Here is a 24,462-nt window from a genome sequence, read left to right as displayed (position 1 = left end):
ATTCTGGTACACTGAAGAAAGTTAACAATACATATGGCGTTTCATTTTTGATTATATTCTTGCATTCATATTCTGAGGAACCTGCTTTCACAGTCCCTTTCAAGATTATCCTACACTTCTCAATACAGGTAGTAGTAGATCCTTTGATATCATCAGCAGGCAATTTCTGTACCATGTATCTAACATACATAAATTGGCTCATTTCAATGCCTCCTTCTATTATGATGTTTTTATGAATGAAGTTTTCAGTTTATACATAACTGAGTATTTCAGTCAGATTATTATATCCCATTTCCATTTCTTCACGTTCAGTTGAATCATCACTATAATTCCAGACTACAGCTTTCATAGGATGTCCAGCGTTATTGTTTGGCTTTCGTTTGTTAGAATCTTTCCTAAATACTCCATTCACGGCCTTGCCATGTATCTTAACTACTTCAAAATCGCTACATTTCCTTTGTAGCTCTATTAAGTAGATATGTACTACACTTCATGGAATCTGAAATCGAATTTTGCTTCACATTTTCCCAAATGTTTTCTAGTAACTTCTTTAGAAGAGAAGAGAACCCGTCTTTACGATTTACGTATATTCCAGGACAGATGTCATCCAATTATAAATGCGAAATTACCTCTTTCACTTCTTTCTCACGTATTGATTTAGTAGAGAAATATTACGTTTCTATATTAAAACACAAGCTGACTGTTGCTACCTCTAGTGGAAACTTTCAAAAATTTAAATAGTTTCTCCAAAAAAAAAAGATAACTCTATCATCTAACTGAGTGCTGATTTGAACACCACAGTGCTTTACTGCACATGGTCCTATTGGAAGTGATATACTGTTAGCTCCTTCCAACTATAGAATGTTCAACATATGTTCTAGAACTCATGGAACAGCGTGAAAATCAGAGTTCCTCTCAGATTTTCCCCGAAAAAATTATATTTAAAATCACGCACAGTAAAGCAAAGTTATCAGTATGACCAATCTCACCTAAGTTAATGGTAGTGTTTTGTTGAAAACCACTCCAAGACATATAGTGACAGATAACAATAATTTTATATTAGTTTAGAAAGGATGTCCATGGATTAGAGTGGATTCCATCTTGTTCCACATGAAAAGAAAAAAAAGACGGAAGTCGTATAAAACTGCCGATTTGTAGACATTGTTAGATAAATTTCATCATTCCAAAATAAAACACAAGTGTACGTTTACAAAAAAGAAATTAACGCAAGCTGGGAGGAATATATGGATATACACGTCCTTTATTCTGTAAGATATGGAACTAAAACTGATACTACTCTCAGTGATATAGTTATCAGAAGTACACAGAGATAAACAGTAAATCTGATCGAATTCTGGAATCTGTTGAACAAAATTGCGGCGAGGGCAGTAGAGAGAGACGTCTTCGGAGTACAGTTGGAGCACATAAAACGTCAAAAAAATTTGGATTGTGTAACCATGTTTTTATCGTTGTTGTAATTAGTACGCAACAATATGAATAGTAACATCTTTGACAATTATATATCTGAGCGAGTGATCACTGGTTTGAGCGCTCGTTTCTGATGTTTGTAAAAGACTCTGATCGGAGTGTACTGTCACTTGTTTGCAATTGTAGTGTTTGAAATTGATTGGTGTGTTAGATGTGTACAGATTGTGAAAAACAATGTTTGATATAAAGAACATAGTCAACAGGATAAGAGACAGGGTAAGTTAAGCTTCAGGTTTTATACTGGTGTGTCGTTTTACAATTTTGCACTGTGTTGACATGATAAGAGAATATTTAATACCTTGAATCGATGGTTAGCACAGAACTGTTTTATTGTACATAAATCGAAGCCATAATGATGCACATTTCAGTTAACACTGTAACTATCTATTACAAACACGATGAAAACCGTACCGCAGGTAGGCGTTGCCTGAAAGGCTGGGTGTTACTTCTGACCTTTGCGAATAAAATGGTTTTTCTGGGGCAACCTCTTTAAAGACAACATCTGTATTTTACACAGCCTTTACGAAAAATAAATTAAAATGTAGGTAACAATGATGTTGGTTTATGTTTGTCGCCGTCATCCATCCCCCCTACTTTTGTAGACGCATCACTATTGTATACTCACGTCCATATGCAAAAAGGCTTGCCTGAAACGGTGTGTTAACCAAGGGCATTGCTGATATTGTGTGCCTCACTCTGCAGTTTGCTACATGTTTGCTTGTTTCCTCTGGTGAATATGAACTGGGACAGCATATGATTTCATTTCTAGTTCTGTATTCTCAGGGATGTTCTTAATGTGCATTTCCATGAGAAATTTTCTCCATGCCATAGGAGCACCTCAGTCTTAGCTCCAGCGTTTGTGTTATATGTTTGGCTAGTTTGATTATGCTGTAACTTAATGTATCATCACTGTTGTGATTAAGTTAACAATGACGCACACTGTTCTGTCTGTGAGGCACCTGCGACTACAGCACATTTTTCTGGTATTGTCTATAATCTTGTGTCTCATGAAAATGCATGTACAATAATCCTGCTATTTAAAAGAAATAAAAATTAGAAGTTCTGAACCTAACACCTGTTGACATTGAAAAATCTTTAGACCCCAGGCTGGAAATATCTAGCAGTAGAATTACCTTTTTCCTTATGATCTTGTGAATTATCCTTCTGCAGATAGTGATGCAAAGATTTGACTAATCATCAGGAGAAACTATGTTTGAATCGTATTGGGCCATCCTTATTTAAGGTGTGCTTCAGTGATTTTAGATATTGCGCAAATAGTTACTTCAAGGATGCAAAGCATGCTCATTTCCTACTGACATTGCCATACTGTGTATCAGAATGATGCATAATTGTCGCTGATGAAATCTCCGCATAATTATCGCTCATGAAATCTCCACACATTCAGTGATTTGAGTCGTGTGGCTACATGGTATCTATTAGATCACTTGCATAGTTATGAGGAGTTTGTCATCCCTGCTTAATCAGTAGATGGGGCCCACAATTGCAGATTACATGTAGAGAGAAACGGACATCCTTTCATTTCGTTTATTCATTCATATACAATTTACATTGTATGATTGTTGTCCAGTGTGTATGCAATGCTTACATTTTCATAAAATATGAAGGCAGTATTTCTTTATACATGCCCAATATTTATCTAGTGTGCAGTTCAAGAATTTACACTGTATGCAGAAATATATTGCATGCAAAGGAAAAGTCATGCATGTCACTGCAATACATCCTATACACAACTATTATATATGTCACTGGAAATTTGTTTTTACATTTGTTTTGTTTACATGCTTGGTGGCACTTTTTTGTATAAAAAACCTCACTTAATTTATTTTGTCTCTCTGTCTTATTTCAAGCCTTTTGTTGCAAATATGCTAATTGTTTGGTTCCTGTGTTGTATTCACAGAAGTCTCTGTTGAATGGTGCTGTACTGTTTGTCATTAAAATGAGAATTATCTCATAGATGTAGAAACTAGGCATAATTAATATGTTGAGTTCTTTAAATAGGCCTATAGTTTTATAAGATTCCCAATTTTTTTTTCTGCACCTTTTGAAGCTTTGAAATTCTTTTAGAATGTACATCTGTTGCTTCTCACTATATTGGTATACAGAACAAAATATGTGGTAAGATGTGTCTACAGTACATTGAAAGTAAGCATCCTGTATTCACTGTATATGACATTTTCTCCATCAAAAATATGTTTGGACTTACTTCTTGAGTAGATCTTGTCAATGTGCTTCTCGTATTCAGTTATTCATCCCTCTCTATTCCCAAGAACCTATTACAATCTACTTCTAGGTCTTAACCCCAATTCGTAAGAATAAAATTATGCGTATTGTCAATTCTGTATGCTTGAATTTTTTTCTGTATATTGTTTTCTTTTCATTTATGAATAGATTATATTTCCTGAAATATATTTCTACATTTGCATGCCCTCATTGGTTCGCCTTTCCATATCCTTTAACAAGTCACTTCACGTTAGTAGGGATTTATACTCATCGTACGGAGTTAATGGATAAATAGGGTTATTTAATACTAGTCATCAGCTTGGACAAGTGATATCGGAATCATACAACGTACATTGTAAAGAACATAAACCTTTTGACAGTGCTAATAGATGAACACTGAGTAGAAGTAAAGGTTCATTGCAGTAGGAAATAGAATGCATTTTTATGCACAAATATTGGTTTTATTTATCTGAAAATTCAAAGATTCCTTAGCTTTAATGCTTATAATATGTTATCTTAACACATAATTAATTAATTAATCTATCAGTCATATTTCATAGGGCCTTGTGAACCAAAGTGAGTTGGTCATGGCACAAGTCGGTGCATAGTTTGCAGAATGCTAATTAGAAAATTGACAAAGAAAGAACTAATAAAACAAAAAATTGTGCGAGTTTATACAAATAACACAATTCAGAGAGAAGTTCTTAACTACTGCGAGGATCTTCTGTACAGAATATAGAAGTGGTGTGCCAGAAGGAAACCTTTAATCTTGGATTTGAATACCTGTGGTTTATTGCTCAGTTTTTTTCCATTCTGCAGGAAGCTTAATGAAAGTGAAACCTGCTCAATAAAGCACACCTTTCTGCGCAATGTTTAAGGAAGTGTTAGCAAAGTGTTTATTATTTTTCTATCTAGTGTTCACTGAATGAGTGTTGCATTACTTTCTGTATGAGTCAGTATTGTCAACAACAAATTCCATGACAGAATATGTGTACAGGGGTTGCAGTGTTAGAATTTCACAAAAGGTGAACAATGGTGTTCATGAAGTTTATTCCAGAATGAGATTTTCACTCTGCAGCGGAGTGTGCGCTGATATGAAACTTCCTGGCAGATTAAAACTGTGTGCCCGACCGAGACTCGAACTCGGGACCTTTGCCTTCTTCTGCAGAAGAGCTTCTGTAAAGTTTGGAAGGTAGGAGACGAGATACTGGCAGAAGTGAAGCTGTGAGACCGGGCATGAGTCGTGCTTCGGTAGCTCAGTTGGTAGAGCACTTGCCCGCGAAAGGCAAAGGTCCCGAGTTCGAGTCTCGGTCGGGCACACAGTTTTAATCTGCCAGGAAGTTTCATGAAGTTTATTAACTGACATTGCAGATCAGTTTGATCTCTCATTTCTGGGCTAAGAATATTCTTGGTAAATGCACAGAGTGGCCTCAGAATATAAAACAATACAAGATAATAGAGTGAAAGTAAGCAAAATAAACAAGTTTCTGTGTTTCAATGTCGGAGACAGTCGAGACCATTCTTATAGTGAAGAAGGAGGTTCTGTACAAGCTCTTCAACATGATACTACCAAGAAAGTCTTCCGTCCAACATCTGTCCAAAGAATTTAAAATGTTCAACTTTACTGACTGACAAACTTCAGAAAATAGAATTTCGCTTTTACAAGAGTTCATTGTAAGCAACTGTATGCATTGTGTTTTGCTACAGTTAAGTGTTAATTTGTTCTCTTAAAGTCACACGCTGATATTTCTGGCTACCCTATTAGCTACATCATTTACATTACATTCCATGTCTTTCACATTAACACCTGTCATTTGCAAAGTGAATAGTTTTTGTGTTGTATTTAGTGGCAAATTGTTGACATACATGTTGGTTAAAACATGTAAGGATGTTGCAGGATAGGTTATGTTGAAAAATAAATGTTAAGAAAAAAAATCGATTCCATGTGCCATTTCTGAGTTAATTGGCATTAAATGTAGCCAATCAGGCAGTTGTGCACACACATTCAAGTGGTGTGCCTGATACAATTACTGTTAGTTGTTTGCGTAGTGTAGATTATAACATACTAGAGTGCTCAGCCTTTGACTTAGGTTCGATCCTCAATACCATCCCATGTCCAAGTTTTGTATACTCTCATGTTCAGTTTTAGGAAACCAAACAAGAGACATTTGGCAACACTGTCTCTGGCGAGCCGCTTGAATTTGCGCACCTAACAATCTGGTTAGCTAACTTCAATTCTAATTAACTTGGAAGCATCACAATGTATTGAATTTATTTCTTAACTATTATTTCTCAGCACAACAAACCCAGCAACACCCTTAAAAGCCTCACATTCAGGAGGACGATGGTTGAAATTCTTTTCTGGAGACTAGAAATCTACTCTGTAGGAATCAGCATGGGTTTCGAAAAAGACGGTCATGTGAAACCCAGCTCGCGCTATTCGTCCACGAGACTCAGAGGGCCATAGACACGGGTTCACAGGTAGATGCCGTGTTTCTTGACTTCCGCAAGGCGTTCGATACAGTTCCCCACAGTCGATTAATGAACAAAGTAAGAGCATATGGACTATCAGACCAATTGTGTGATTGGACTGAGGAGTTCCTAGATAACAGGACGCAGCATGTTATTCTCAATGGAGAGAAGTCTTCCGAAGTAAGAGTGATTTCAGGTGTGCCGCAGGGGAGTGTCATAGGACCGTTGCTATTCACAATATACATAAATGACCTGGTGGATGACATCGGAAGTTCACTGAGGCTTTTTGCAGATGATGCTGTGGTGTACCGAGAGGTTGTAACAATGGAAAATTGTATTGAAATGCAGGAGGATCTGCAGCGAATTGACGCATGGTGCAGGGAATGGCAATTGAATCTCAATGTAGACAAGTGTAATGTGCTTCGAATATACAGAAAGATAGATCCTTTATCATTTAGCTACAAAATAGCAGGTCAGCAACTGGAAGCAGTTAATACCATAAATTATCTGGGAGTACGCATTAGGAGTGATTTAAAATGGAATGATCATATAATGTTGAACGTCGGTAAAGCAGATGCCAGACTGAGATTCATTGGAAGAATCCTAAGGAAATGCAATCCGAAAACAAAGGAAGTAGGTTACAGTACGCTTGTTCGCCCACTGCTTGAATACTGCTCAGCAGTGTGGGATCCGTACCAGATAGGGTTCATAGAAGAGATAGAGAAGATCCAACGGAGAGCAGCGCGCTTCGTTACAGGATCATTTAGTAATCGCGAAAGCGTTACAGAGATGATAGATAAACTCCAGTGGAAGACTCTGCAGGAGAGACGCTCAGTAGCTCGGTACGGGCTTTTATTGAAGTTTCGAGAACATACCTTCACCGAAGATTCAAGCAGTATATTGCTCCCTCCTACGTATATCTCGCGAAGAGACCATGAGGATAAAATCAGAGAGATTAGAGCCCACACAGAGGCATACCGACAATCCTTCTTTCCACGAACAATACGAGACTGGAATAGAAGGGAGAACCGATAGAGGTACTGAAGATACCCTCCGCCACACACCGTCAGGTGGCTTGCGGAGTATGGACGTAGATGTAGATGTAGATTCACATCCGGCCATATCCTGATTTAGGTTTTCAGTTATTTCCGTAAATCGCTTCAGGCAAATGCCAGGATGGTTCCTTTGGAAGGGCATGGCTGACTCCCTTCCCCATCATTACCTAATCAGATGGGACTGATAACCTCGATTATTTGGTCCCCTCCCCCTTACCAACCAACTGTTTGTTGACACTGTAGGACAACGTCCTGCTTCCTACTTTCCAGATATGAAATTAACCATTGTTGAGCTTTTGACCCTAATCCCATAATGTTACAATTCATACAAATATATTTTATGGACCTCACATTCTTACGTTTCTTCATTCATTGAATGTCGTTGCTCATTATTATTGATCTGGTATTGCTGTGATGTTTCAGTGGATATATAACACTTTCATTGATCTACAGTGTGTAGAATGTTGACTTCAGCAGTAAAAAATGAGTTACATGACATTTTTTTGTTTTGAAATATGACGAATAGGTACCTTTCCTCGTTGTTCTTTCAGTGTGTAGGCTGAAGTCTAGTTTCATGCAGATCTCCACCCTAGTCTATCCTGTGCAAGTCTCTTCATCTGTAAATAATTATTGTAACCTAGGTCCTACATCCATATGAAACTACTTTGTGTAGACAAATCCTTTTCTACAATTTTTAGCCCCCACACTTCACTCAGTTACCAAATTAATGTTTCATTGATGCTTCAGGATGTTTCCTACCAATGAATTCCTTCTTTTAGTTATGTCAGAAATTTATTTTCTCCCCGATTTGATTCAGTACCACCTTATTAATTATTCAGTCTATCCATCTAGTCTTCGGCATTCTTGTCTAGCACCACGTTTTAAAAGCTTCTATTATCTTCTTGTCTCAGCTGCTTATTGTCAGTGTTCCACAACCATAAGATTGTGTACTCCAGACAAATACCTTCAGAATAGAATCCTAACACTTCAGTTATTGTTCAGCATTAACAAATTCCTCTTTTTTAAGAAATTATTTTCTTGTCTTTGTCAGTGTGTGTTTTATATCCTACCTATTTTGGTCAGTGTCAGTTATTTTGCTGCATAAATAACAAAACACGTCATTTACTACTTTTTGCTACTCAATTCCCAATATACTTTCTTCAACCTCACTTGATTCAATTCTTCTGTATTCCAGTACCCTTCTTTTTACTTTTGTTAGTATTATTCTTATGCCTAACTTTTCAAGTCTCCATCTCTCTTCCAAGTCATTGGGTAATATCATACATTTCTCTGGAAAGCAAACTAACCAGATCTTCCTCTAGGCCATTTTCTGCCAGTCCTTTCAGCTTTCTGTGGATAATTCAAGTTAGTATTTGGCAACCGTGATGTGCTAAACTGATTATTAAGTAATACTGGAACCTGTTTTTTTGGAATTTTAGTTGTTATAGAATATTTACTGAATGATCTTTACAACTTCGATGATGTATATTTCAGAAGTGCGGATAAGTAGGAAGGTGCACTTTGTGGCATAATGTTCACACACAACCAAAGTATTAGTAGCCTTTAACAGACTTCAGTGTGTGTGCCATTTGTAGCACATGGGATATCTGAGCAATATTCCAGTTCCTAGCATGGCCTCATTAACATGTACAATTGTTGCTCTAATTTGAGCTCGCAGTCCTGCTGGTTGTCCTTCAGGGTCTGGTGGACAGAATCCCTCACCAAGTCCCAAAGAGAAAAAAATCTAGTGGGGTTGTGCCTGAAGACCTTGGGGTCTAGGAAATGAGTCCTCCTCTGCTGATCCAGTGGCCTGGAAATGTGTTTCCAAAGCTTTCTTCATGATCGAGGCACAGTGAGTAGGGGCACCATCCTGCTGCAGCATGGTGCGAGGTTTCAGTTATTCAACCCATGGAAATGCAAACTGTTCCAGCATGTCCAGATAAACAGTTGACTCCTCTGCAAAGAAAAACAGATCCACCACTCAATCATGAAACAGGTCACAGTGGTAAACGCCTAGAATAGGCCCAGGTATGATGGGAACAGAAGAAGTTGTGTCAGCTGTTTGTGTTAGGCAGCCAATGAGAGAGCAGCAGGCAGACGACGTGCTTCAAAGTAATACATTCGGAATAAAGGGTGAAAAATTGCTGTAAATTTGATAGCTCCTTGCTTGAGTCACTCCTATTTAAACTGTGAGCTAGTATCTGCAAACAAAGGACAGTGTCGCAACCCATGATAATATTCAAAAAACCAGTGGAATATTTCTCTGCTATGTGTTGCTATGCAGTCAATGTGCATGAGCACACCGAGTAAGTGGTTCAATGTTTTTAGTTAAATCATGGGAGAAAGTAGGTGGATCAATGTTTATTAATATATTGAATGAAAGACTCTGTTGTTAATAACCATTGATTCACCTACATTCTCCCATGATTTAATTATAAAACATTGAACCACTTGGTGTGCTCATCCAGATAGATTGTGAAGCCATTTCACCACCACATTAGATACGGTTTTGTGTCTCTGTAATCAATTCTTGAGACATGCAGTAATGGATTATGTTGCTGTGCAGAACTAAATCACTTGAATCAGTCCACTTTATAGTACTTGTAGCCATTATCACACACAACATTTCTCTTGAAACTCACTGATAAACCAAAAAACAGCAAACAAGACAGTGGTTTCAATGTTGTCACAAGAAGTACACTGCTTCACTTCACACCCTCTCATTGGTTACGTCAAATAATCATCCCACTGGTTCTGCAAACTGACTTGTTGCCAACTTATGAGCAGTAGATAAACACCACCGTGACTACCGCTGGGCCTCATTTTGACTTCAGCCAGCACGTATTTACCATTTCACACAATTTCCATGCTAAAGTGGAGGTTCTCAGACCCCCAGATTCTCATATTGAGTTGGTTTGCCTTCCCAGTCACATGGAAGCCAGTTACATCCATGAACGTCACCTTTTTCAGATAGTTCAAATGGCTCTGAGCACTATGGGACTTAACATGTATGGTCATCAGTCCCCTAGAACTTAGAACTACTTAAACCTAACTAACCTAAGGACAGCACACAACACCCAGTCATCATGAGGCAGAGATAATCCCTGACCCCGCCGGGAATCGAACCCGGGAACCCGGGCGTGGGAAGCGAGAACGCTACCGCACGACCACGAGTTTCAGATAGTCTGGATCATTGTTGGTGATACTCTGATTCTCAGCTGCAAATGCTTTAAGTGCTCTGGTCATCAAGTTGAAGTGCTTGCAACAACTGCACCTTGTAGACATCAAACTTCCATCTCTTGTGTAGCATCCTGTGCAACGTGGTTGGTGGTAGCTGCAACTGTCGAGAGACTTGAGGGAATGATTTGGTTGTGCTCTGGACAAATGTCTGTTGCACCCATTCCACAGCTGCATCACTTGTGCTCAGATGCCTAGAACTTGTTTTCCTCATGACATTTCCATATTTCTTGGACCTCCCGTACCACTGTCTGATGGTTGGACACGATGGTGGTGTGCTTCTGTAATGTGTGCAGAAGTTCTGCTGGGCCTGGCAGATTTGGTCTCTATCGACCATTCCACTAAATAAATAAATACGAGATCAAAGCTGTTGTTGAACAGCCTGTAGTTTTATTGGTATGAAGGTATCTCAGCTGTCTCGTATATCTTACATACTACATGGAATAGATGGTCACTTCTCCCAAAGATCTTAATAATTCTGAGAGAATGTTTACTACTCTAGGGACCTTGTTTCGACTTATGTCTTTCAGTGCGCTCCCATCTCCTTTCCATCTGCTTTCTCTTCCGTTTCTCAGTACTGTCTTCAAGTTTGTTTCCTGTGTATAGCTATTCTATATATTCCTTCCACCTTTTAGCCTTGCCTTCTTTGCTCACTACTTGATGTTCTTACAGCTGCTTCTTCTTTCTCTAAGTGTTTCAATTTTCCCAGAAGTAAAACTTCAAACAGTCAAGATCGCTGTTGTACAGCATTTATTGTGATGACCAATTTCAGCAAACTACGTCACCGTCATCAGATCTTCTGGAGTTCATCACAGATTTACTGAAATGTACTGCAAGAAGATCTGATGATGGCATTGTAGTTACTGAAACCAGTAATTACAATAAATGCTGTAATCTCACAATCACGTAATCCTCCAGTGGAATTGCGATGGTTTTTTCCACCACCTGGCTAAGCTTTACACCTGCTTTCTGCAGCATCCTACAGGAAACATGGTTCCCGGCAATGTGGACCCCTGCCCTCCATGGTTATAAGGTATATTATAGGGACCGTAGTGACTATAATAATGTCAGGTGGAGCATACGTCTGGGTCCTGAACCCAGTATGTAGTGAACCTGTGCCCCCTTTGAACCCCTCTTGAAGCTGTAGCTGTCAGGATTAGGATGGCGCAGGAAATAACTGTCTGCAATGTATATCTTCCTCCAGATGATGCAGTAACCCTGAACATATTGGCTGCACTGATTGATCAATTCCCTAAACATTTCCTACTTTTGGGATATTTTAACGGACATAATCCCTTGTGGGGTGGTTCCATGCTTACTGGCCGAGGTAGGGAGGGCGAAAATTAACTGTCACAACTCAACCTTTGCCTCTTAAATACAGGTGGCCCCACACCTTTCAGTCTGGCAAATGACACATATTCGGCCATTGATCTCTCTGTTTGCAGTCCTGGCCTTCTCCCATCTATCCACTGGAGAGCACATGATGACCTTTGTGGTAGTAACCACTTCCCCATCTTCTTGTTACTCCCCTGGCGTCATGCCCACGGACGCCAGCCCAGATGGGCTTGGAACAAGGCAGACTGGGAAACCTTCACCTCTGCTGTCACCGCTGAATCTCCCCCAGATGGTGCCATCAATGTTGTCATTGAGCAGGTCACTACAACAATCATTTGTGCAGCGGAAAACGCGATCCCTAATTATTTAGGGTGCCCCCGGCGAAAGACAGTCCCTTGGTGGATGCCGGAAGTTGCTGAGACAATTACTGAGCGTCAGCAAGCTCTACAGTGACATAAGTGGCACCCCTCCCTAGAGCACATAATAGCCTTTAAGCAGCTCCATGCCTGTGTTTGACAGGTTATAAAATGACGGAAACTGGAATGTTGGGAGAGGTACGTGTCGACCATTGGGTGCCATACGTCACCTTTCTAAGACTGGAAGAAGATCGGACATCTTTTTGGGTACCAGACCCCAACAGGTGTCCCTGGCATTAACATCAATGATGTGTATTCTACCGACGCACTTTACTGAGCACTATGCTCAAGCCTCTGCATCGGAGAACTACCCCCCCCCCCCCCCCCCCCCCCAGCCTTTTGCTCCCTCAAACGGTGGATGGAAAGGAAAGTCCTCTCGTTCACTACATGCCACAATGTACCCTATAACACCCTATTTACAGAGTGGGAGGTCCTCAGCACCCTTGCACATTGCCCTGACACAGCTCCTCGGCCAGATCAGATCAACAGTCAGATAATTAAACATCTCTCATCTGACTACAAGCAACATCTCCTTGTCATCTTCAACCGAATCTGGTGCGATGGCGTCTTTCCATTGCAATGGCGGGGAGCACCATCGTTCCGGTGCTCAAACCCAGTCAAAACTCGTTTGATGAGGATAGCTACCAGCCTATCAGCCTCACCAACTTTCTTTGTAAGCTGCTGGAATGTATGGTGTGTCAGTGGTTGGATTAGGTCCTGGAGTCACGTGGCGTACTGGCTCCATGTCAGGGTTGCTTCCGCCAGCGTTGCTCTACCACAGATAATCTTGTGTCCCTCGAGTCTGCCATCCAAACAGCCTTTTCCAGACACAAACATCTGGCTGCCATCTTTTTTGACGTATGTGAAGCATACAACACGACCTGGCGACATCATATCCTTGCCACATTGTATGAGTGGGTTCTCTGGGGCCCACTCCCGATTTTTTTCCAAAGTTTCTTGCCACTCTGTACTTTCCATGTCCAAGTCAGTGCTTCCCATAGTTTCCCCCCGTATTCAGGAGAATGGTGTTCCGCAGGGCTCTGTATTGAGTGTCTCTCTCTATTTTTAGTGGCTATTAATGGTCTAGCAGCAGCTGTAGGGCTGTCGGTCTCACCTTCTCTGTATGTAGATGACTTCTGCATTTCGTACTGCTCCTCCAGTACTGGGGTTGCTCAGCAGCACCTACAGGGAGCCATTCACAAGGCGCAGTCATGGGCTCTAGCCCAAGGCTTCCAGTTTTTAACTGCGAAGTCGTGTGTCATGCATTTCTGTCAGCGTCGCAGCATTCGTGTAGAACCAGAATTCTCCTTAATGACGATCCACTCACTGTAGCGGAGACATATCAATTGTTAGGACTGGTTTTCGATGCCCGATTGACTTGGCTACCTCACCTTCGTCAACTTAAGCGAGAGCTGGCAGCACCTCAGTGCCCTCCGCTGCTTCAGCAACACCAGCTGGGGTGCAGATTGCTCTATGCTGCTGCAGCTCTACAGAGCCCTTTTTCAATCCCGCCTTGACTATGGGAGTCTGGTTTACAGTTCGACGGTGCCATCAGCGTTGTGTTTACTCAACACAGTGCACCACTGTGGTGTTCGCCCAGCGACGAGAGCTTTGAGAACGAGTCCGGTGGCCAGTGTCCTGGTGGAGGCTGGAGTCCCTCCATTGAAGGTTAGGTGTGCACAACTGCTTGCCAGTTACGTTGCACACATTCGTAGTTCTCCTGCACATCTGAATTACCATCTCCTTTTCCCAACCACGATGGTTCATATCTCGCATCAGTGGCCCAGGTCAGGGCTTAAGATTGTGGTTCACGTCTGGTCCCTTCTGTCTGAACTGGAGTCCTTCCCATTACCACCTCTCCTCGAGGTCCATTCACGTATGCCTCCATGGTGTACACTTAGGCCGCATCCTTTGGTAGTGCCCATCCAGGAGTCAGTCTATGCCCTGGAACAGTCCCATCATTCAATGGTGTTTGCGTGGACCCCAGGACATGTCGGAATCCCAGGTAACGAACTTACCATTAGGCTGGCCAAACAGGCTACGTGGAAACTGCTTCCGGAGATGGGCATCTCTGAAACTCAGCTGCGTTCTGTCTTACGCAGCAGGATTTTTCAGCTTTGGGAGACAGAATGGCATAACAGTACGCAGAACAAACTGGGTGACAATTAAGGAGACTAAAAATGTGTGGAAGTCGTCCATGGGGTCCTCTTCCAGGGAATCAGTTGTCCTTTGCTTGCTACGCATGGGCCATATGTGGCTAACATATGGATACCTCCTCCGTCATGGGACCCACCTCGGTGTTGCTGTGGCTCACAAATGACGTTTGTCCACCTCTTGCTGGACTGCCCACTTTCAGCCACTGTACCGCGGACATTTAATTTCCCCAGCAACCTACCTTCGGTGTTGGGCGACAATGCCTCAACAGCAGCTTTAGTTTTACATTTTATTTGTGATGGTGGGTTTTTATCATTTGATCTAAGTTTTAGCACATATCCTTTATCCCCATGTGTCCTCCACCCTAGTGCTTTTACGGTGGAGGTTTTAATGTGTTTCAGAGTGGCTGGCTTCTTTTTATTCTCATAGTCAGCCAGCCATGGTAATCAGCGCTCTTGTTTTGATGTCTTCTACATGTTTCTTGCGTCTCTCTGTGGTTTTCATCTCTGATTTTGTCCATTTTAGTGTTTGTTGCCCTTCTGTCATTCTTGTGGTTTTCTCCTTTCTTCCAGCTGTGTTTTGTATGTCTTGATTATTTTACTCCCACCCTTGTGGAAGTATTTTAATCGGAACGAGGGACAGATGACCTAGCAGTTTGCTCCCTCTGCCCCTCTTTTAAACCAACCAACCAATTACATTTTATGAGCAGTGCTGTCCATGTCAAAAATTGTTTTAATATCTCCTGTGGTGCTTCATTCAGCATATTGAAAAATATTGAAGGATAGACATTTTTAATTGTTTACCCTTTTAGTATCTGCAGCAGGCACGAAAACATTGCCACTCAACACGGTTGGTATAGATACAGTACTTCATGGGCCGATGGTGGCTTTGTAACAACCAGGGAAAGGAACCCAGTGAGAGGAATGGACTTGCCATGCAAATTGATCTGTGGGGAGAAGAGTATCCAAACCCACATAAATATGCGTATGGCAATATATTCACCATGCGGCTGGTGCAGGTAACTAGTGACTAAGCGCTAGACAACAGTTGGCACAAAGCATGAAGCGAGGTTTGCAGCTGTTTAACTGTGACCATTGGCCTGCTCTGCTGACTGCCATTCACAAGTAAACAGTCAGTCAGTCAGTCAGTGGTTCTGCCCATACAACATGACGCGTGCGCCCTCCATGGCGAGTATCCAAACTATTCCTCTGCTCTACCCATGCAAGCTCATCTGCCTTCATCGCTATGTCCACTGGCAGGGCTACCAAAGCACTATAAAAGCTGTTAAGTAACTTTTGGCTGACTAGTGTCAGGCTTTGCCCATTTTCACAAACCATGTGTTTCGTATTTGGGATCTACTTGATGTCAACAGTTTTGTTTATGTCAGCACCCTTTAGATGTAGTTCACATATTCATTATCCAATAAGATCTGATCCATGTGACAACAGTATTGCACATATGATGGGGAATTTATTCTCATTGGAATTCACTCCAACAAGAACAGAATCTGATCCATGTGACAACAGATCATTCTGAATAATGAAGATCTGAGCTAAATCTAAAGTCTGATGACATAAATAAAATTGTCCACACCAAGTGTATCCCAAACACAAAACTCATGGCTTGTGAAAATGGGCCAAAGCCCAAAACTAGTCATCCAGTAAACAATTAGCAGCTTTAGTGCAGACAATTAAAAATATGTTTTCTTCACTATTTTAGAGCTACAAGACATGGCATATTAAAAACCTTTATATTTGTGAAACTTGATGAAACACACACCACAAATCAGTGTTTGTTTGTCACTTTGTTCTGTTAATCATGGTTTTCAAGGATCTTAGACAGAACAGTAGTACTCAAGGAATTGCCAGATGTGGGTTCTGTAAATAAAGCTCATTTATAGAAATCCCTTTTTAATGTTCCTTCAGTGAGACTCAGTTTTTTTTTTTACAACTAGATGTAAGACACTGTTCCATCTTTATTTACTGTAGAGGATATAATTAAAAATTTTCAACTTTTCATTTTCTTTAGTGATTTACCACATTATTTAGTTCAATAATTCAACCTGTTCTCGCATGTTCATATACATATGCTAAATTTGCATATATTGTGCATGAAGTACTGTATCTTTGTATAAAATACTGATCATGGGCAAATATTTTATGTTTTGCAGCAGTTTCTGCTAACATCACCTCTCTGTGAACGGTCTCAGAGGTGCTATCAGTGTTACTTGCTACATGATTTTTACAACATGCTTTGTAGTGTGTGCTAGGAAGTTAAGAGTTCAGACAGACATTCTGTGCTCTGTGATCATATGAAACTGTATCATATGGTTTCTTGATTTGAAGAAACTTGCCATCATTTTGTGTGATGTTGTGTACAGACTTACAGTGAATGACTTGGGTGAGCAAAGGTTTGCATGATTGCAGCTGTTGGAATTAATGCAGATTTCTAAAAAGGAGTTGTGTGGTCTTCAAACTACTCATCGTACGTGAGCACAAAGTGTGTTCCATAATACCACAGTGGACTGCATCTCAAAAATGCACCCTGCCAATCATTTTGCAGGAAAATGCTCAGGCAAATATGGGTGTGACTGATTTGTTCGATCGATGGAACTGGGAAGTGCTGTACTGCACACCACACTCTCCAGACTTAAACCCGTGTTACTTCAATTTGATGCTTAAATTGAAGGAAGTGCTTCATGGCATCCGTTTCAGAATTGTTACAGAGATTCATTGAGCAGGAGACCACTCCACTCATATTATCAACACAACTGGCATTGCTAAGAGTATCCTACGACTTCCATGTCACTGGCAGTGATTTGAGCACAATGCTGGTGACTACTCTGAATAGCATTAAAACTCTGAAACTTGTATCTACTGTATTTAAGTTGTAAATAAATAGTCACCACTATTGAAGTTTGAACCTTTGTAAAATAATGTTGTGCTATACTTTATACTGGCACTACTCAGTGGTCATTTCGTTTTGCTGTTTCACTCCACGGTGCTTTTTCAGGGAGCTGCCACTTTACATCATATGTGAACATTCAAGTTATTAACTTATAACTGTATGTACAGTATGCCATTCTGGTAGGTGAATCTGAACTTTACTTCACTTTGATAATGTATCCAATGAGTAGGGATACAGGATTTGTTTGCTGACACGATAGGAGAAAAAAAAAAAAGAGCATTGATTGTGAAGCCATAGAGGATCCAGTATTAGTCAGTTTGGCAGAGTTTTAGAAGACCTGCAGTCAAACAAGGCAGGCAGGGCAGAAAGCATTCCATTGGAATTTCTAAAATCATTGGGGGAAATAGCACCCAAATGACAATTCAAGTTAGCGTTCGTAATCTATGAGAGAGGAGACAAACCATTGACCTTTCAGAACAATATTATCCATACAATTTTGAATATATCAGGGGTGGATAAATGAGGAAACTATTGCGTAATTAGTTTAATAGGTAATGTCTTCAAGTCACGGGCAGGAGTAATACACAGAATACTGGAAAAGAAAGTTTGAGGAGCTAGTAAATGATGATCAGTTTGGTTTTAGGGGAGGTAAAGATTCCAGAGAGACATTTTTGAATTTTTTGATAATGCAGGCAAGAGACAATTCCGTAGGATGTGTAGACCCAGAAAAAGTGTTGGACAATGTGAAGCAGCACAAGTTGTTTGAAATTCTCAGAAAAATAAGTATAAGCTGTAGGACAAGATGGGCAATATGCAATATATACAAGAAACAAGAGGGAACTAAAGGATTGAAGACCAAGAGAGAATTGCTCAAATTAAAATTGGCATAAGGCAGAGATGTAGCATATCTGCTCTACTGTTCAACTTACATATTAAAGAAGTGATGAAGGAATTAAAAGAAAGTTTCAGAACTGGAATTGAAATCTAGTGTGAAAGGAAATTGATAAGATGTGCTGTAGACATTGCTACATTCAAGACTTGCTGAATGGAATGAACAGTCCACACATAACACAGAATATAGATTGACAGTAAAGAAAAGAAAGAGGATGAGTAGCATAAATGAAATTAGTGATAAACTGGTGTAAAGGCATAGAGGAATATTTTACGTAGTATTGCAGGAAGCTATAGAGGGGTTAGTCTCTTATGCCAGTTCAATACTTTGTTCAATTTTGAGAATTTTGACCAAAGATGGTTCCAAAAGTCTTATCATCTAAGTACTTACTTCTGTTTTGGGTATGTAGTTAATAAACCAGTCCTTGATTAGGAAGTCAACATTCAATTGCTTGCATTGTCCATTTGCACACACACAATTGCGAAGTTGACTCAGTCCTTTAAGCTCAAGTACCTAATCATGGTAAGAGTTATTGCAGTTTTTGAAAATAATAGCATAAGTATTCATTATACAGCTATAATACTCTCCAAGACTTCATTAATCTTGGAGGACAACAAGCTATTGGGATTGTCAACGGGCTTCAGTATCCTAAGAAGGTACACTACTTCATGAGATGAGCTTGACAAAAATAACTATTTTTGTACATCAGAATTATTTACCTTGCAAGCAGTGAAATTATGTATGTTTGTATGTTGTTGGTACATGTACTTTTGGCAGTCCTCAGCGTCTTCTTGAAATGATGGGAATGGTGGAACCATAGATGTCAGCAAGGATGTTGCAGACTGTGCTGTGAAATGTTGCTGTTAACATGGCCATCTGCTGATGGTGTTACTTCTCGTGAGCTATGAACTGTTTTTGTAACAAGGCTATTTGTTGATATCAGGAATTTGAATATCATTTTTTCCATTGTGTAGCACTTTGGATTTGTACGATCTCATCACCATTGTAGAAATGTGGTACATTTTTTGTTTATTGAACACTATACACGAGGACAGTTTGCACAGGGTAAAAGTCTAATGCACAGAACAAGGTCCAGATGTAGTCATCGGTAAACAGTAAACAAGAATCTGGCCAGTACGGCAAACCATAGCAAATTTGTAGAGGCACAATAGCAGTAGTTAGATAAAACGTTACTGGTAAACTTGCTGCATCAAATTTGGATGAAATCTCAAAGCTTTTAATGACTATGGCCATCATCATCATTACCAGAGGCTATATGTCTGACTTGTGAAACTGGCAACGCTCCCACTTTTATGCCCAAAGGATGACATTTGATAGGCTTGATTATGTCATTGTGACATCATGGAAATTGTGCATATTGAGGTGGCACCCTCTCTGTCCATAGATAGTTTGCACTCTCTGTCCAGCATTCTTACCACATCACCACTCACATTAAGCGTTAAACTACGAAAAGTCTTCCTCTGTGTTCTTTCTTTATCAAGTGCATGCTTTGCTAAGTGCATGGCTGTTGTCTCTATTGAAATTTTTATCACAAAGTCTAATTTCCATTGTGCTTCTCTAATCACGGAATCCAAATAGTTGGAAACATGGACCAGTATCTTCATGTGCTCAAACAAAAGCTTGTTTTTACTTAACAGGCCATGCTCAGACACTGCCAATTTTTCAAAATTCCTGTACTTATAAAAGTGGGAGCCTTGCTAGTTTCACAACAGTCTGACATACTACCTTATGACCGTGATGGAGGTAGCCATTGAAAGCTTGGAATTTTATCCAAATTTGATGTGGGAAGTTTTCCAAGAACTTTTTATCCCAAGGCTTCACCATCAAAGACTTCAGAGCTGTAGCTGTACAGTAATTATTGTCAGAAGAACAGCCAAATCTTAACTAGTGAAACTTAAGAGTATCAACATGCACATCTGCTGGAGCTTGCCTTCTTATGCAGTTCTGGAGACCATGGGTGCCAAGGGATCTGTCTGCTGCATAGAAGTCCACTATCAGTGCATGTATGCAGAATTGAGTGCCACCTGAGTGTAATCTGTCAAATTTTGTCATTTGCATTGAAGAGCTAATGGATGCAGCACGTATAATACACACAGATTTTGTTGCGATGTGCCCAGATATGATTGATCAAGCATAACAACACCTTGTGCTGTTAAATTAGGACTATCAGACGTGAACATTTTTAATATAGTCAATCATTTCACTTTCGCAAGGTCCTGGGACAGACAACTAGTGCTCAGTGATAAAAGCATTGATCAAAAAGTTTCTGTTAGAGGTCATTGGTGTGACTTATGTGCAATCCAGCACAACTCTGATTCGGGTATATAAGCACCAACATGTAGGCAAGGGGTTAATGTGGCCTTCGAATGGGAACTTTTTGATTGATCTTTACAGATAGGACAGAAGCTACTACTTGAGAAAACAATTTGACCGAAAAAGTGCTGTTCAGTAGTTTTTTCTATCACAAGATTCAATTCATTTGATTATTTGATGTATTGCTCTGTGGAAGAGATTATTGCTGTTGCTGACATTAACAATTCGTTGCTGATATTGTTCTTAATGTAAGTCCTTTTTTGTCTACTTTTGTTCACTGCATTACATTTGCTCATATTGAGTCCAACTGGCAGTAAATGCATGGAGTTTAATTTCCTTCAAGTCTTCTACGCTTAAACAGAAGATTTATAGGGGTACCAACTCTCTATAATTAACAACACTGTATGTGAACTGTGTTGGAGAGCTGCTACTGATGTCTGCCAAGTTATTAATGTGTATTGTGCACTTTATAGTCATGTAAAGCTTTTTTCAAGATAAGAGCTGCTGTCACATTTGTTTCTAATTTACAAGAAATTCCCACCCATTCTCATATCCATCCAAATACTTCATAAGCTTATGACCTGATTCGTAATACTTTTTCTGGTCTCAGCGATACTAATCTAAATAAAATAATTTGTCAGGCCCTATGGGTAAGATACTTATTTGGGCAGCTTCCTGCCCTGAGGTGACTAGATTGTTCGCTCTTGCATACACAGTTGTGTGCATGATAAATTTTATCACTATGGCTGCCATCAATTGTTGACTGCATACTTAGAGCCACAGCATTCATTGTAAGGTATCATTAATCACACTCATGCAATGTCATTACGACAGTATGTCTGCAAGCACAAGTATATGTAGCATTATTTTTGAGACATTCTTGATGCGTGTTTTCAAACAAAACAAATTCACAGACAGAAACAGTTAAAGAGATTAATCTGTTCCAGTAAAGAACTATTAATGACAAAAAGGAGCAAAGATGTAAACTTCAGTGATTTTTTTTTTGCTGCTCAGAAGAATAGTGTAGCTTTCTTTCCTGCAAAGCAAATAAAAGTTTGTTGCAAAGATAGTTTATGAACAACCATTATTCCGTTCAAGTAATTAAAAAGAAAAAATTCCTGAAGCTGGCAAGAATATCAGATGGCAGGCATCACTGTCAACTTGGCGCAAAAGGAAATATTCAAAGTTAAGCAACACATGTCTCATTTTTACAATATGGTACTAACAATTGCCACATGAAGCACATACCAGTAGGGTAGAACTGTGCTGGGACATTTCCAACAACAGAAAACCATAGCCTCCTTGTTGCCACTGTTATAAGCAACATTTTAGATCTCTTAATTAGTGATGAATATGCTTTTGGACCCATTCGTTCCAAAACGAGCCAGGTGGCACAGTGGTTAAGACACTGAACTTGTATTTAGGATGAGACTGACTGAAATCCCCCATATATTAATCCAGATTCAGATTTTCTTTTTAATCTGTAAATTAGGGCGAATATTGAGGTAGTTCCTTTGAAATAAACACATTGGATTTCCTTCCCAATCATGTTCAGTTTAAACTTGCACTCAGTCTGTAAAGACCTCATCACTGACAAGATCTTTCCCCTCCCTTGAAAAATCCACATTGGTTTCAACAAATGAATTGTTTAAACTTATGCAAAGACATTTATTTCGGGTGCAACCTCTGTTCTTAAATTCTGTAGCTACTGCATCAGTCGGCAAATCCCTCTTACATACACTCCTAAAACTGAAAGTTGCTTGTACTCACTTTCAGCTAAAAGCAATAATACGACCTGTTGAGTTGGGACAGTAAGTGGGAAGTTTTTGAACCTAGTAATAATTCTGTGATGTCTCATTGACATGAGATTGTAGTTGCTTTTAATCTTTATATACATAAGTGAAACATGGACAGTTAAAGAGTTTAGACAAGAAGAGATTAGAAGCTTTTGAAATGTAGTACTACAGCAGAATGCTGAGGAATAGATGGGTAGATCACATAACTAATAAGGAGGCACTGAATAGAATCGGGAAGAAAGAAATTTGCCACAACCTGACTGAAGAAGGGATCGATTAATAGGACACATTCTGAGATGTCAAGGGATCACCAATTTAGTATTGGAGGGAGGCCAAGAGAGGAATACCATAAGCAGATTCAAGCAGATATAAGTTGAAGTAGTTATTCATAGATAAAGAGATTTGCAAAGGATAGAGAGCTGCATCAAACTAGCCTTTAGACTGAAGATCATGACAACAACTACTACTCCTCCTCCTCCTCCTACTACTACTACTACTACTACTACTACTACTACTACTACTGCCATCTGGATCACACCTTTAATTTAATCCCAGTCAGGTAACATATTTTGGCAAACAGGCATCATTACTAGACTCTTTATTAATGGTAATGAGGGTATGCATTCAAGTATATTGGATGTACTGCTCATTACTAAATCTGGAAGGTATGTATAAATGAATTTAGAGACAGTGGTAATGGTTAGATCTTTCAGGGTTTCCTATAACCATTCCACTATGTAGTTTGTGCTGTGAATTTCAGCCTGCTCTGATATGATGGCTGCAGTATTCCACTGTACTTAACACTGGCTCTGAGCATCAGTATCACACTGTGACAGAGTGGACACATTGTATGCTGTCACTGGAATATTTTATGTATGAGATCACTAGTCTAAAAAGGTACATAGTCAAAAAATACCCGAGCTACTCAATCAAGCAGTAGTATTGAGTGTATACCCATAACTCATAAACATTGTGTAAAAGTATTGCGTGAGGTAAATAGAGATATGCCATTGGAGGAAAAGGATCCAGTTCTAATTGTCATAGGGGTCGATTGTAAATGTGTTGAATTTCAGTGTTGTTACACACAACGTTTTCAAATGTTTGCGTAACAGAGATAGGAGAAAAACTATCTCCAGAGATCCTAACAGCATTAACACACAGAAAACTGCATGAGGTAATACACAAAAAGACAGTTGGCAAAGAACATAGTAAAGAAAACTGCAGGAAAATGACACAATAGCCAATCAAAATCCGCATACAAAAAATTTGCAAAAGGGGAGTGAGAGGAGACAAACTGAAATGGAAAGTTCCTCTGATGCTTCTTCTGCCCCATTCTCTTTCCTTGGTGATCTTCTCTGACTGCTGATTAGAAGATGCATGCCTGCTTCATAACTTTCACTTGTAAATGGTGATGGGAATGACATGAATGCAACTGCTGTATGAATGCTGCTCATATGGAATCCATGGATGAGGAGAGCACTGTTCCTTGCATATAAACAAAAGAAATAGAGACCTTATGTGACCACAGACAAGCACTTTTTGGATTAAAGATGACATCATGTCAAATGCCTCATGACAAATTCCACCAACTACACAGTAACACAGGGAAAAACTAAACGTGAGGAAACATTGTGTTACTCTTCGCAAGGTGGAATCCCAAAATATATTCTCTTTTTGTATCTTAACTATGTTTACTTTCATGAAATCTCATTGCGTTGTTGTTGTTGTTGCTGCTGCTGCTGCTGCTGCTGTTGTTGTTGTTGTTTTAATCATTTGTGAATCACATTGACGTGTTGTAGTGTTACAGTTTAAGGACAAAAAATGTAATTCATATACAGGCAGCTAAGATAGGTCAACCAAAATATATCAAGAATATGTAAATATATCAAAATGCCATTTTTCTAAGTTATGGTGAACAACATAGTGAATTTTCTGACATATGCAAGTAATTTTTAACATTTATGTCTACCAAATTATGACACAACTTTTTTATACAGGGTGTTACAAAAAGGTACGGCCAAACTTTCAGGAAACATTCCTCACACACAAAGAAAGACATGTGTCCGGAAACGCGTACTTTCCATGTTAGAGCTCATTTTATTACTTCTCTTCAAATCACATTAATTATGGAATGG

General features: G+C 39.6%; 1 protein-coding gene across 1 annotated transcript in view; it reads left to right on the top strand.

Annotated features, from left to right (window-relative positions):
• Positions 1–1,524: 1,524 nt before the first annotated feature.
• The window catches only part of LOC126183517 (early endosome antigen 1-like), a 214,041-nt gene continuing 191,103 nt past the window's right edge, over positions 1,525–24,462 (top strand). The window contains exon 1 of the mRNA XM_049925573.1: positions 1,525–1,704. Coding sequence (XP_049781530.1) covers positions 1,663–1,704 — 42 coding nt within the window. The 5' untranslated portion in view covers positions 1,525–1,662. The remainder of the gene's footprint in view (positions 1,705–24,462) is intronic.

The sequence above is a fragment of the Schistocerca cancellata genome, chromosome 4 (assembly GCF_023864275.1).
Source record: "Schistocerca cancellata isolate TAMUIC-IGC-003103 chromosome 4, iqSchCanc2.1, whole genome shotgun sequence".
In the NCBI taxonomy this organism is placed as follows: domain Eukaryota; kingdom Metazoa; phylum Arthropoda; class Insecta; order Orthoptera; family Acrididae; genus Schistocerca; species Schistocerca cancellata.
The sequence above is the reverse complement of the archived record's forward strand: the minus strand, read 5'-3'. Positions and strand labels throughout refer to the sequence as shown.